The sequence below is a fragment of the Mobula hypostoma genome, chromosome 9, assembly GCF_963921235.1.
Source record: "Mobula hypostoma chromosome 9, sMobHyp1.1, whole genome shotgun sequence".
In the NCBI taxonomy this organism is placed as follows: domain Eukaryota; kingdom Metazoa; phylum Chordata; class Chondrichthyes; order Myliobatiformes; family Myliobatidae; genus Mobula; species Mobula hypostoma.
The window spans coordinates 130,663,825-130,679,099 of NC_086105.1; the positions used below are offsets into that span (position 1 = coordinate 130,663,825).

Consider the following 15,275-nt stretch of genomic DNA (forward strand, 5'->3'; position numbering starts at 1 on the left):
GAATAAAGTGCTTAAGTACAGAGGAAGTGTAGTGCACAGAGGCAATAAGGTGCAAGTTCATAACAAGTAGATTGTGAAGCCTACAGTCCATCTTATATCACTAGGAACCTCCTCAATAGACTTATAACAGTATTATAGAAGCTGTCCTTAAGCTTGGTGGTGCATGGTTTCAGAGACTTGATTCCTTTGTCCAATGGGAGAGGGAGAAGAGAGAATGTCTGGGGTGTGTGGGGTCTTTGATTACGCTGGCTGCTTTACCGAGACAGCAAAGAGTGCAGACGGAGTCCCTGGAGGGGAGGCTAGATTCCACGACGTGTTGAGCTGTGTCCATAACTCTCCGCAATTTCTTGCGGTCACATGCGGAGCAGTTGCCGTGCCAAACTGTGATGCATCTGGAGAAGATACATTTTATTTGGTAAGAGTCAGAAGGGGCATGACAAACTTGTTTAGCCTCCTGAGGAAGTAGAAGTGCTGATGAGGCGAGGACATCAACGTGGTTGGACCAGGACAGGCTGTTTATGGGATGTTCACTCCTAGGAACTTGAAACTCTCAGCCTTCTTGAAGTCAGCACTGTAGGAGCATGTGTAACACCCCCTTTCCTGAAGTAAGGGTTAGATTGTGCAGATGGATGAAGAAAAACAGTTTGAAGGGATCTGGGTACAGGGTGGAATTGGAACTATTAGTTCAAATGTAAGAACTACACAAACACAGATGTATCATAGTTTGGTATGGCAACTTCTCTGCACATTATGAACACTATCTCACTAAGTTTTGCACTATTTTCATCCTCAATTTTGCAATATTTACTGTATATATTTCTTATTGTAATCTACAGTATATTTTGAGTATTGCATTGTACTGTTGCCACAAAACAAAAGATTTCACGACATACTGTACTGTGCAAAAGTCTTATGCAAATACAGTATATATACCTATGGTGCTTAAGACTTTTGCACAGAACTGTGTTTGTCAACATGGAGCGGAGAGCGAGTTTGTAAATCTGGCAGGAGCAAAGGATGTTGGGAATTGCGAGGGTGGAGTGCCGCTGGGGGGGGTGTAGAACAGATGCAGAGGAATTGTGCCAGAGATCAGGCAAGGTCATTTTATTGGGGGTGGGGGGGGAGGGTGTGTGTGTGTGTGTGTGTGTGTGTGTGTGTGTGTGTGTGTGTACGTACGCGCGCGCACGCGCGCTTAAGTCTTTTGCACAGTATTGTATGTCAGTGATACTAAACCAGATTCTGATTCTGAACAAGGCCTGCATGGGTGCATTGTCTCCGTCTGTACTTTGACCTTTTTACATTTATGTATATTTTGACTGTCATTGCTGATGTATTGACCTGTGATCTTTGTTTGTCTACAGTGAATTTGAGAAATGTCTACACATAGCTCCAGTGACATCAAGCCTCCCTGCATGCCTAGGAACGGACTAGTCAAGATCCCAGCCCAGTCCAATGGATTAGGCTCAGCCAGTATCACCAAAGGAACCCCTGCCGCTAAAAACCGCCTGTGCCAATCTTCCTCCATCCCAACATCACTTCCCCCACCTCTACCTAACTACAGTGACCTGCCTACTGTGGCACAGGTACCATCAGCATCTCTGTGCCCTGTGACAGACTCTATACCACTGTTGGAAACAAGCTCTGAGGAGAACTTGCCAAGTACATGCCAGCCAGCAGGGTCCAAAAGAAAACTGTCAATCTCTTCAATGGAAAGACAATTGCCCATTTTGGATGAGAAGATCCTCAACCGACTCTTCTGGTACTTTTCCTCTTGCGAGAGATGTGTTTTGGCACAAGTGTGTAAAGTATGGAGAAAGTTGCTGTACCAGGTCAAATTCTGGGAAGGCATCACGCCCATTCTCCATGCTAAGGAGCTGTACAATATACTTCTCAATGGAGAAAAGGAGTTTGTCAATCTGCAAGGATTTGCCATTCGTGGTTTTGATTCCTTCTGCCTGATTGGAGTCTCTGATCTGGACATTTGTGAATTTATAGATAACTACCCTTTGTCCAAGAAAGGTGTGAGGTCTGTGAGCTTGAAAAGATCAACCATCACTGATGCAGGACTTGAGGTGAGATGTCATTTCTTGACTGTTAATATTTTTATTGACCTCTGTTACTCTGTAGTCCAATTAATCTTCAATGAACAGACAAAGCTTTTCATCTTCTACTTAGTCAATCATGTATATCATCATGTGTGGGCACGTGGCCAAGTGGTTAAGGCATCGACTAGTGATCTGAAGGTCGTGAGTTCGAGCCCCAGCCGAGGGAACGTGTTGTGTCCCTGAGCAAGGCACTTAATCACACAGTGTTCTGTGACGACACTGGTGCCAAGCTGTACAGGTCCTAATGCCCTTCCCTTGGCCAACATTGGTGTCGTGGAGAGGGGAGACTTGCAGCATGGGCAACTGCTGGTCTTCCATACAACCTTGCCCAGGCCTGCGCCCTGGAGAGTGAAGACTTTCCAGGCACAGATCCATGGTCTTGCAAGACTAACGGATGCCTTTACTTTATATCATCATGTTACAAATCAATAGTAACTATTTATCAATGACACCCAGTGAGCTCCCACTTAGTTAATACTGTCCCTTTATCTATTGTACAGTGTAATAACTTCTATTGTAGTGGCTGGGTGTGACAAAGCATTTTCAAAAGTGGTACATTTAGTAAATAATAATGCCAGTTTCACTAATGTCTGAAAGATTTATTTTGATGTGCAGTAAGTCTGTTTGGTTTTAAATTGATTATATTGATTTCCTTTCTACTTGAAAGCAGCAAACTACCGTTTTGTTATTGTTTTGAAGAGCAAGACTATTGCAACATGAGCAATGAAGTTGCTAGAGATAGATTTTAGTAAATACAGGTGTAAAATTAATCTCAGGTTGGTACATAGTGACATATATGTATATTGATAATAAATTTATTTTGAAATTTGAACTTTGCTGTGTGTACAACAAAGATTCTAACAATATATGTAGACCTTGATTTTAACTCAGAGTTGATTTTGAGACAAATCTAGACCAGGGTATTTTATCCCAGGGTTTCTTACAAACTGGCAGATGTTCCACATGTCAGATTATAAACCCTTCCAGTAAGGGTTAATAGATAGTAAAGGTAATGACACAATTGTAATGGGGGACTTCAATATGCAAGGGGATTGGGAAAATCAGGTTGGTGTCGGATCGCAAGAGAGGGAGTTCATTGAATGCCTACGAGATGGCTTTTTAGACTATCTTGTGCTTGAGCTTCCTTGGGGAAAGGCAATCATAGATTGGGTGCCGTATACAAAATCAGATCTTATTAGTGAGCTTAATATAAAGGAACCCTTAAGAGGCAGTGATCATAATATGATTGAATTCATATTGCAACTTGAGAGGGGGGAGCTTAAGTCAAATGTACCAGTGTTGCAATGGAATAAAGGGAATTACAGAGGCATGAAAGAGGAGCTTGCTCAGGTGGGTTGGAGGAGGATACTAGTGGGGTTGATGGCAGAGCAGAAGTGGCTGAAATTTCTGCGAATAGTTAGTTCACAAGGTGCAGGATAGATATGTCTCACAGAAGACGTTCTCAAATGGCAGGAGTAGGCAACTGTGGCTGACAAGAGAAGTTAAGGACTGCATAAAAGCCAAAGAAAGGGTATATAAGGTATTAAAAGTGAGTGGGAAGTTGGATGATTGGAAAGCTTTTAAGATCCAACTAAAGGCAACTAAAAAAGCTATAAGAAGGGAAAAGATGAAGTATGAGGGAAAATTAGCCAATAATATAAAGCAGGATACTAAAAGTTTTTTTCAATTATATAAAGAATAAAAGGGAGGTGAGAGTTGATATTGGACCACTGGAAAATGATGCTGATGAGGTAGTAATGGAGAACAAAGAAATGGCAAAGAAACAAAGAACAAACAAAGAACTTAATAAGTACTTTGCATCAGTCTTCACTGTGGAAGACACTGGCAGTGTGCCAGAGATCCATGAGTGTCAGGGAGCAGGAGTGAGTGACATTGCTATCACAAAGGACAAAGTGCTCGGGAAACTCACAGGTGGATAAGTCACCTGGACTAGATGGACTACATCCCAGAGTCCTGAGAGAGGTTGCTGAAGAGATAATGGATCCACTGGTCATGATCTTTCAAAAATCACTTGACTCTGGCATGGTCCCAGAGGACTGGAAGATTGCAAAAGTCACTCCACTCTTTAAGAAGGGAGGAAGGCAAAAGAAAGGGAATTATAGGTCAGTTACCCTAACTTCAGTGGTAGGAAAAGTGTTGGAGTCTACTATTAAGGATAAGTTTCAGGGTACTTGGAGATTAATGATAAATAAGTCAAAGTCAGCATGGTTTCTGCAAAGGGAAATCTTGCCTGACAAATCTGTTAGAGTTCTTCGAGGAAGTAACAAGCAGGGTGGACAAAGGAGAGGCAGTGGATATCATTTACTTGGATTTTCAGAAGGCATTTGATAAGGGGCCACACATGAGGCTGCTTAACAAGGTAAAATCCTATGGTGTTCTATACTGGCATGGATAGAGGAATGGCTGACAGGCAGGAGACAGTGAGTGGGAGAAAAGGGGGCCTTTTCTAGTTGGTTGCCAGTGACTAGCGGTGTTCATCTTGTTTGTTAATGATTTGGATATTGGAATTAATGATTTTGAGACAAAATTTGTGTACGATACAAAGACAGGTGGAGGGGTAGGCAGTGCTGAGGAAGCAATGCGATTGCAGCAGGACTTAAACAAATTGGAAGAATGGGCAAAAAAAGTGGCAGATGGAATACAGTTTTGGGAAATGTATGATAATGTATTTTGGTAAAAGTAATGATAGTGCAGACTATTATCTCAATGGGGAGAAGGTTCAAACATCAGAGGTGCAGAGGGACTTAGAAGTCCTTGTGCAAGGCTCCCAGAAAGTTAATTTACAGGTTGAGTAGGTGGTAAAGCAGGCTGACGCAATGTTGGCATTAATTTCAAGGGGAATAGAATATAAAAGCAAGCAGATTATGCTGAGGCTTTATAAGATGCTAGTCAGGTCACAGCTGGAGTATTGTCAACAGATTTGAGCCCTTTATCTCAGAAAGGATGTGTTGTCATTTTGAGAGAGTCCAGAGGAGGTTCAAGAGGATGATTCAGGGAATGAAGGAGTTAACATATGAGAAGCGTTTGGCAGCTTTGGGCTGTACTCACTGGAATTTAGAAGAGTGCAGGGGGATCTCATTGAAACCTACCGAAAGTTGAAAGGTCTAGATAGTGGGGATGAGGAGAGGATGTTTCCTATGGTGGGGGTATCCAGAACTGAGGGCACAGCCTCAGATTTGAGGGGCAACCCTTTAGAACAGAGGTAAGGAGGATTTTTTTTTTTTTTTTTTTTAGCCAGAGAGGAGTGAATCTGTGGAATGCTCTGCCACAGACTGCGGTGGAGGCCAGGGAAGGTCTTTGCTTCCTTTAATTTCTGTGGTGTGAGGAGGCAAGCCCTGGATAATTTCCCAGATCCCTAGGAATGCCTGGGGATAATATATGGAGTGAATTTCTGATCTCAAGGTGTACTAGCACAGCTACCAGCTTCTCTTAGCACAGCATTACGGAAGAAGTGAGCTCCAGGACCATCAGTACCAGGACCCGGATACAATACAGCAATTGCACCAATGACTTTCAGCAGCAAGAGTGAGTACTGTTCTACATTCACCCCAATCTCTATGCTCATAAATCTCAATATTTCCCTTCACTACCAACCACGTGTCACATTATATCAACATCCATTCCCATATGTCACACCTTCATATTTCTTACAATATAGAAGAGACCACTCGCCCCATCAAGTCAATGCCGGCAGCTCTTGAACAATCCAATCGATCTCACTTCCCCACTTGTTTCTTGGTAATCGACTCTCTGTCACATGCCCATTAACTTCACCCTAATTCTTCCAAACTTCCGCCTAGAGTGAGGATAACTTATAGTTGCTCGTTAAGCTTCTGACCAGCATGCTTGGTATTTTGGAGGAAGTAGGAATAACTGGGAAAATCCACCTGAAGCATCCAGGGAAAACCCATGTGTAACATGCATTCATCCACAACATTCTTGTTTCCTGCACTCTGGCCATTAATGCATCTTGTAGTCTTCTCCTCTCATTGCTAGCATAAACTGTCATGAACTTTTGGCAGGACCTCATGTCCAAATTTGTATTATATGTATCTACATGCATTCTACTTCTCGTCACCCGACCTGCCATTCCTTTTCAGTAGCCCCATGTAAACTATCTACGTCTCTTTCTGCATGACTTGTCTTATGAACAATACTGGAGGAGGACCAGTTGATCCAGTGCTCCCAGGAGATGGGGCAGGAAATTTTGGATGTGTGTGGGCCTGTGAGAGTTCTGTGTAATGAAGGAATCATTGATCAGAGCTCTCACAGGCCCACAAATATACAAGATTTCCTGAAAAGTCTTTGATACAGTAATTCATTAAGCACTGCAAAAGTGCACACTGTAAGCTTGTTTGTGCAGTCCTTCCACCGCCATACTGAAACACCCCTTTTGCTTTATAATTTCTGCTAAACATCTAGAACAGGAGTTCCCAACTTGGGGTCCACAGACCCTTTGCTGAATGGTATTGGTCCGTGGCATAAAAAAAGGTTGGGAATCCATGGTCTAGACCCTTTTGAAGAGAACTACATTTGAAAGAGAATCCTTTAGGGCAGACACTTCCATGCTTTAAATCCCACACAGAGAATGGCAGCCTGACTAGGTGGAAATGAAACTATGGAGGCTGGTCTTCTTACACCTAACCTGAGGGGAATGGTGCTAATGGTGGACACTGTACAGGAGGCATCTCACTTAAGTGCAAGATCTTCTTCCTGTTCTACAGACGACAGAAGAGAGGACTTCATCTGCCTTGTAATGGGAAGTAAATCATTCACTTTAGCTTGACTTTTTTGCAGGTCTGTCAAAAAGTTTCACTGTGCTGACAGAGTTCAGCTGTGCCTTTCCAGTCCAGGTGTTGTGAAAGTTCAAAATAAATTTATTATCAAAGTACATACTGTATATGTTACCATATACTACCTTGGAATTTTTGCAGGCATTTGCAGGAAAAAGAGAAACATAATAGAATTTATGTGTAATGGACCAGATTTGATAAGGGAGTTTTAGATGAAGGAACCCTTAGGAGGTAGTAATCATAATTTAATAGACTTCTCCCTGCAAGTTGAGAGGGATAAGCTTAAGCCAGTTGTATCTGTACTACTGAGAAGTAAAGGGGATTATAGAGTCATGAGAGAGGAGCTGGCTAAAGTTCATTGGAGGGTGTCACTAATAGGGATAACAGCAGAACAGGAATGGCTGGGGTTTCTGGAAGAAATTCAAAAGGCGCAGGATAGATGCATCCCAAAGAAAAAATACTCTAAAGACAGGACTAGAATATAAATGCGAGAATGTAATGCTAAGGCTTTACAGGTCACTGGTGAGGCCTCCTTTGGAGTACTGTGAGTAGTTTTGAGCTCCTTACCTAAGAAAGGATGTGTTGGCATTGGAGAGGGCTCAGAGGAGGTTCATGAGAATGATTCCTGGAATGAAAGGATTATCGTACGAGGAGCGTTTGATTACACTGAGCCTGTACTTACTGGAATTTAGAAGAATGTGGGGGGATCTCATTGAAACCTATAGAATATTGAACGATAATAGAGTGGATGTGGAGAAGATGTTTCATATCGTGGTGTAATGTAGGACCAGAGAGCACAGCCTCAGAGTAGATGGGCGTCCATTTAGAACAGTGATGAGGATGAATTTCTATGGCCAGAGGGTGCTGAATCCGTGGAGTTCATTTTCAGAGGCAGCTGTGAGAGGCCATGTAATGGGTGTATTTGAAGCAGAGATTGATAGGTTCTTGATTAGTCAGGACGTGAAAGGTTACGGGGAGAAGGCAGGAGGATGCGGTTGATAGGAAAAGTGGATCAGCCGTGATGAATTAATGTAGCAGATGTGATAGGCTAAATGGCCTAATTCTGCTCCTATCTTTTTTGGTCTTATGGTCTAATTTATGAAAACCTATATGTAGACAAACACTAACAAACAAGCAATGTACAATATAAGTCTAATAAAAGATAACACTGAGAACATGAGTTGTAGAGTCTTTGGAAGTGAGTCTGAGGTTGCAGAGTCAGTTCGGAGTGGGGGGGTGAGTGAAGTTATCCACACTGGTTCAGGAGCTTGATGGTTGGAGGGTAATAACAGTTCTGAACCTGCTGTTGTAGGGCCTGAGGCCTTTGTACCTCCCGTCCAATGGCAGTAGCCAGAAGAGGGCATTGCCTGGGTGGTGGGGGCCTTTGATGACGGATGCTGCTTTCCTGTTGCAGTGGTGCATATAAATGGTTTTCATCCCACGTACGGTCCACCCTGAATACTGTGGGGACCACCAGGGACGCTGGATGCTGCATCAGGTCCTCACACCCAAAGTGCACGCCTGTTCCTACTTCAGCTTTTACTGGCCGTCCAATTTTTATTGGAAGCCCTTGTGCAATCTGGTATCAAACTGCGACTCCCCCTCAGATAAACTTGATTTTGCATTGAGCAGCGACTGCCTGCCTGGGATACATCAGTGAAATAAGTGGACAGTGTCCTTGACCTTCTGTAACTTGTCCTACTGTAAGCAAGGGGAGAGTTGAGCCTGACCCCTGGGCACCACCAGCAGGGCTGAAAGAGATCCTCGAATTTTCCCTTATCAGCCCTCAGCCCGAACCAGAGCCGGAAACCCAACTTGCCACATTCGTTCCACACTTGCATCACCCTCTGAGTGAAGAAATTTCCCCTTAGGTTCCCCTTAAATAATTCACCTTTCACCTTTAACCTCAGTGTTGCTCACAGTAAACTTAAAGCAATCCTCATGAAGCTGCAGACACATGATATTGACAGTCAACAAATGGAAGAAGCCATTTACTTTCAAATAACAGCATTATTAACCATTTAATTGCCATTTAATGGAGATAGGATAACCCCTATTGACATTGACAGATCTGGGGTTGACAGGGTTATCAGCATCAAGTTCCTCGGTATCCACATCACCGAGGACCTCACGTGGTCTGAACACACCAGCTGTGTGGTGAAAAAGGCACTACAGTGCCTCTTTCACCTCAGACAGTTGAGGAAGTTTGGTTTGGGCCCCCAAATCCTAAGAACTTTCTACAGGGGCACAACTGGGAGCATCCTAACTGGCTGTATCATTTCCTGGTATGGGAACTGTACCTCCCTTAATCGCAGGATCCTGCAGGGAGTGGTGCAGACAGCCCAGTGCATCTGTAGTTGTGAATTTCCCACCGTTCTGGACATTTACAGAGACAGGTGTGGAAAAAGGGCCCAAAGGATCATTTGGGACCCAAGTCACCCCAACCACAATCTATTCCAACTGTTACTATTCGGGAAACAGTACCGCAGCATAAAAGCCAGGACCAACAGGCTCCGGGACAGCTTCTCCCACCAGGCCGTCAGACTGATTAACACACGGTGATTTGAGTGTATTTCTGTTACATTAACTGTTCTATTTATTATAAATTACTTTGATTGTATATTGCACATTTAGATGGAGATGTAACATAAAGATTTTTAGTCCTCATGTACGTGAAGGATGTAAGAAATAAAGTCAATTCAATTCAATTCAGAAGGTTTGAGCTTAACTATTATTATTAATTTAATGGCTTTTCACATTTGCGAGACTGGTAAATCTCTGTTTGCATTGCAGCTGTTTAATGTCATAGAGTCATACAACAGGGAAACAGGCCATTCAGCCCAACACATCCATGCTAACCACGATACCTACCTGAGCTAATCCCGTTTACTTGTGTTCAGCCCCTATCCTTCTAAACCTTTCCTATCTGTGTAACTGCCTAAATATCTTTTAATTCAGGTCATAGAGTCATAGAGCACCACAGCACAGAAAGCAAGTCTTTCAGCCTATCTAGTCCATACCAAAATGTTATTCTGCCTAGTCCCATCAACCTGCACCTGTACGATAGCCCTCCATACCCCTTGCATCCATGTACCTATCCAAATTTCTCTTAAATGTTGAAATTGAACCTGCATTCACCACTTCGCTAGCAGCTTGTTTCATTTGCATCACCCTCTAAGTGAAGAAGTTCCCCCTTAGGTTCCCCTTAAATATTTCACCTTTCACCCTTAACCTTTAACCTCTAGCTCTAGTCTCACCCAACCTCAGTTGAAAAAGTCCACTTGCATTTACCCTATCTATACCCCTCATAATTTTGTTTTCCCTCTATCAAATCTCCTCTCATTCTCCTAAACTCCAGGGAATAAAGTCCTTCCTTATAGTTGCACCCGCCTCGACCATTTCTTCTGGCAGCTCATTCCATAACCCCATGACCCTCTGTGTGGAAAAAGTTGCCCTCAGGTCCTCTTTAAATCTTTTCCTCTCAACTTAAACCTAAACCCTTTAGCATTAGATTCTCCTAGCCTGGGAAAGCAAACTGTGACTACTTACTGTATCTATACCCCTCATGATTTTATTTACAGTATCTCTATAAGCTCACCCTGAGCCTCCTATGCTCCAGAGAAAGAGTCCCAGCCTACCTAGTGTCATCCTATGCCAGTAACATCCTTGTGAGCCTTTTCCGCACCCTAGGCCTACTGTCATGCTTTACAGCACCACAATCGGAAGATCGGGATACAATTCCCACCACTGTCTGTAAGGAGCTTCTACGTTGTCTCTGTAACTGCGTGGGTTTGCTCTGGTTGCTCCAAAAGATGTATGGTTTAAGGCTCAATCACAAACAAGAGAAAATCGGCAGATGCTGGAAATCCGAGCAACACACATAAAATGCTGGAAGAACTCAGCAGGCCAGGGAGCACCTATGGAAAGTCCACAGATGCTGCCTGGCCTGTTGAGCTCCTCCAGCATTTTGTATGAGTTGCATGGTTTAAGGTTATTAAGTTGTGAGCATGCTATGTTGGCACCAGAAGCAAGGTGACACTTGCAGGCATCCCCCAGCATAACTCTGAACAGTGTTGGTCATTGGCGCAAATGACGCATTTCACTGTATGTTTCGATGTATATATGACAAATAAAGCTAATCTTCATCTTTATCTTTATCCTACTTGTCTAGGTGTCTATGCACAATACTCCAAGTGCAGTCTTGTACAGCTCTAACATCTCTTACACTCATTGCTCTGGCTGATGAAGGCAAATGCCTCTTCATCACTATGTACTTGTACCCTAGATCTCTCTGTTTTACAGTACTCTCCAGGGTTCTGCCATTTACTGTGCAAACCCTGCCCTGCTTTAACTTCCCAAGATGGAACAATTCATGCTCATTGCCATTATCTACAGGTAGGCAGAATAGATTGACTGTTCTTCACCCAGAATCAGCTGAGTGGTGAGGTGGGTAAGAGGCGCTATGAGGCTTTTTGTTACTTTTTGTATAAAGAGATTGAAAGAGTCAACGAACATTGTGATTGATCTTTATGTCTGGTGTGGTGGTTTTGTCCAAAACATATTCGTATCCCCATTGAGGGCAGGGATAACGGAGGAATTATATCTGTGGATGAAGACACTGGAGCACCCACAGGCAAAACTGATGGAGTTTTACATTCGGTTTCGTCAATCTTCATATAGCGAAAGCATTTAATGACCTCAGATCATCTCTTAGCAATTCATAGCCAATGAGTTACTTATTGAACTGTGGTTATCGTTGTAGCTTTTCCGTGGATGGAAAGCTCCTGGCTAATCCTCCGGCAGTGTGAGAGAAATCAATGGTGCCATCAGCAGCAGAAAAGCTGATCACTGTGGTGAATCCCAGAACAGCCTCATTTTGCCCATAGGTTACCAATTGGTAACGGATTGCGCTGCCTCTGCTTTGGAAGGTAGTGGTGACTTGTTTAGTGCAGCCAGGTACAGAGACTGGGAGATGCAAACAACATCCTCGGCAGCCCTCTGGCAGGAGCCTGAGGGGAGCTATTCAAAAGGTGGACTAATTTTAAGGGCCACTAGCAGAATATGATACCCGGTCCTGCAGCAAGTGATAATTTTCAGAATCAGAATCCGGTTGAATATCACCAACATATGTCATGAAATTTGTTAACGCTAAGAAATTTGGAAGCTTCTCTGAGAAGGAACTAAAGTGGCTTAGACTGGTTGAGTAATAAGAACAATTCAAAAGGAGCCAAGCACTGACATCCATTGACCAGTAAGACTCAATACTGCCACTGAAATCCATTGATCAGTAAGACTCAATACTGCCAATAAATCAGCAGTGAATGCCGCTTTTCCTTTCGTTTCAAGTGCTGGTGATGGGATTCTGAGGCCAATGTCATGAGTCTTACTGAGCAAGGAAGGCAGGAAACAGCACCAGGACCCAATGGCATCATAGACCTTGAAAAGGCACCCCTCAGTTTCCAAAAAACCTGTTTCTAATCTGACTCCATGATAGTAAAGATTGGCAAATTGGGTTCTGAATGAAGCTGGATGTATTATACTGAATCAACACACATCAAAGTTGCTGGTGAACGCAGCAGGCCAGGCAGCATCTCTAGGAAGAGGTACAGTCGATGTTTCGGGCCAAGACCCTTCATCAGGACTAACTGTATTATACTGAAAATTTAATTGTTCATCAATGTCCTCCACATGAAGCAGACAATACTAAACTTGTGGTCATAAGTCTTTTTTTAAGAAATGCTTCAGTTTATGTTGTGACTTGTTTTCAAACTCTTAAAAAAATCTAAAAAATGACTGAACAAAATCGTCTATACCATGAAAAACAATTGATATTAACATTTGGTTAATTTTTGACAACTATTTCATCGTTAATTATGACAGCAGTTGGAGAGGGAACCTTCCTGATGAGAAAATACTTTTCACAAATCAATTAAGATAAACACTTACTAAAACCAACTGAGAAAGCTGTGCAGGTATATATCTGGTGATAATGAATATATGGAATCATTGTGATTCCAAGTCATAGAAACATAGAAAATAGGTGCAGGAGTAGGCCATTCGGCCCTTCGAGCCTGCACCGCCATTTATTATGATCATGGCTGATCATCCAACTCAGAACCCCGCCCTAGCCTTCCCTCCATACCCCCTGATCCCCGTAGCCACAAGGGCCATATCTAACTCCCTCTTAAATATAGCCAATGAACTGGCCTCAACTGTTTCCTGTGGCAGAGAATTCCACAGATTCACCACTCTCTGTGTGAAGAAGTTTTTCCTAATCTCAGTCCTAAAAGGCTTCCCCTTTATCCTCAAACTGTGACCCCTTGTTCTGGACTTCCCCAACATCGGGAACAATCTTCCTGCATCTAGCCTGTCCAATCCCTTTAGGATTTTATACGTTTCAATCAGATCCCCCCTCAATCTTCTAAATTCCAACGAGTACAAGCCCAGTTCATCCAGCCTTTCTTCATATGAAAGTCCTGCCATCCCAGGAATCAATCTGGTGAACCTTCTTTGTACTCCCTCTATGGCAAGGATGTCTTTCCTCAGATTAGGGGACCAAAACTGCACACAATACTCCAGGTGTGGTCTCACCAAGGCCTTGTACAACTGCAGCAGAACCTCCCTGCTCCTGTACTCGAATCCTCTCGCTATAAATGCCAGCATACCATTCGCCTTTTTCACCGCCTGCTGTACCTGCATGCCCACTTTCAATGACTGGTGTATAATGACACCCAGGTCTCGTTGCACCTCCCCTTTTCCTAATCGGCCACCATTCAGATAATAATCTGTTTTCCTATTTTTGCCACCAAAGTGGATAACTTCACATTTATCCACATTAAATTGCATCTGCCATGAATTTGCCCACTCACCCAACCTATCCAAGTCACTCTGCATCCTCTTAGCATCCTCCTCACAGCTAACACTGCCACCCAGCTTCGTGTCATCTGCAAACTTGGAGATGCTGCATTTAATTCCCTCATCCAAGTCATTAATATATATTGTAAACAACTGGGGTCCCAGCACTGAGCCTTGCGGTACCCCACTAGTCACCGCCTGCCTTTCTGAAAAGGTCCCGTTTATTACCACTCTTTGCTTCCTGTCTGCTAACCACTTCTCCATCCACATCAATACCTTACCCCCAATACCATGTGCTTTAAGTTTGCACACTAATCTCCTGTGTGGGACCTTGTCAAAAGCCTTTTGAAAATCCAAATATACCACATCCACTGGTTCTCCCCTATCCACTCTACTAGTTACATCCTCAAAAAATTCTATGAGATTCGGCAGACATGATTTTCCTTTCACAAATCCATGCTGACTTTGTCCGATGATTTCACCGCTTTCCAAATGTGCTGTTATCACATCTTTGATAATTGACACCAGCAGTTTCCCCACCACCGGCGTTAGGCTAACCGGTCTATAATTCCCCGGTTTCTCTCTCCCTCCTTTTTTAAAAAGTGGGGTTACATTAGCCACCCTCCAATCCTCAGGAACTAGTCCAGAATCTAACGAGTTTTGAAAAATTATCACTAATGCATCCACTATTTCTTGGGCTACTTCCTTAAGCACTCTAGGATGCAGACCATCCAGCCATATTTCTTTCTTGAATACTTGTTTTATTTCTGTGACTAATATAACTGCTTATAACTTTTAATTTGTAATTGTGTCTTCTCAGTTGTAATGGAAAGGTTACTTCACTGTATATTTGTGAATCATCTTCTGATCTCCTTCAGTGCCTAACTGGTGTCTTTCTATCCGTAAATCTTTGAATCTCTGTTAACATCACCCCAAATGCCACTCTTTATCTGCAAAATAAATCATTAGGGTAACAGGGCAATGAATATTTTCGTTGTTTAATGTATACAGTTGCAGGAAATGATCCCATGCATGGAACTTTGGTCTCAAAGCAAGGCACATTAAGTCCATTATAGTTCTAGTGAAAATTCTAATGTTCTTACATTTTTCAGGTATATGAGTTACCTAGATTCATCCTTCATTCTTTGCATTGTGCATCTTTAAAAATCTGTGATTCCACCATTTTTCAGGTTTCTATATGCTTCATTCTTTAGGGTGCCATGGTTTTTTCAGTTTCTATCAAAATCCCTTAAATCCCTACAATAGAAATGTTTAAAATATGCCATTCTACCAGATCATTATTTATTGAGCTGCACAAATCTGGCATTTCTTCCAATTATGCAGAGCTCATTATGATTTCCTTTTTTTAAAAAAAAAGTGCTCCAAAGATTCTGCCTCTCTCACTGTGCATGGAATGAGAATAGATTTGTGAGACTGCAATAGAAAGAAAGAGTTGCCCAGTTTACATCGATGGAATGATTCTCGTGAATCGAGAGCTGCC

At 42.8% G+C, this 15,275-nt stretch overlaps 1 protein-coding gene across 5 annotated transcripts in view; it reads left to right on the forward strand.

Moving 5' to 3' along the window:
* The window catches only part of fbxl16 (F-box and leucine-rich repeat protein 16), a 165,284-nt gene that overhangs the window by 36,142 nt on the left and 113,867 nt on the right, over window positions 1-15,275 (forward strand). For all 5 annotated transcript variants that reach the window (XM_063057474.1, XM_063057476.1, XM_063057478.1 and 2 more), the window contains exon 2: window positions 1,362-2,072. In XM_063057474.1, coding sequence (XP_062913544.1) covers window positions 1,374-2,072 — 699 coding nt within the window. In that variant the 5' untranslated portion in view covers window positions 1,362-1,373. The remainder of the gene's footprint in view (window positions 1-1,361; window positions 2,073-15,275) is intronic.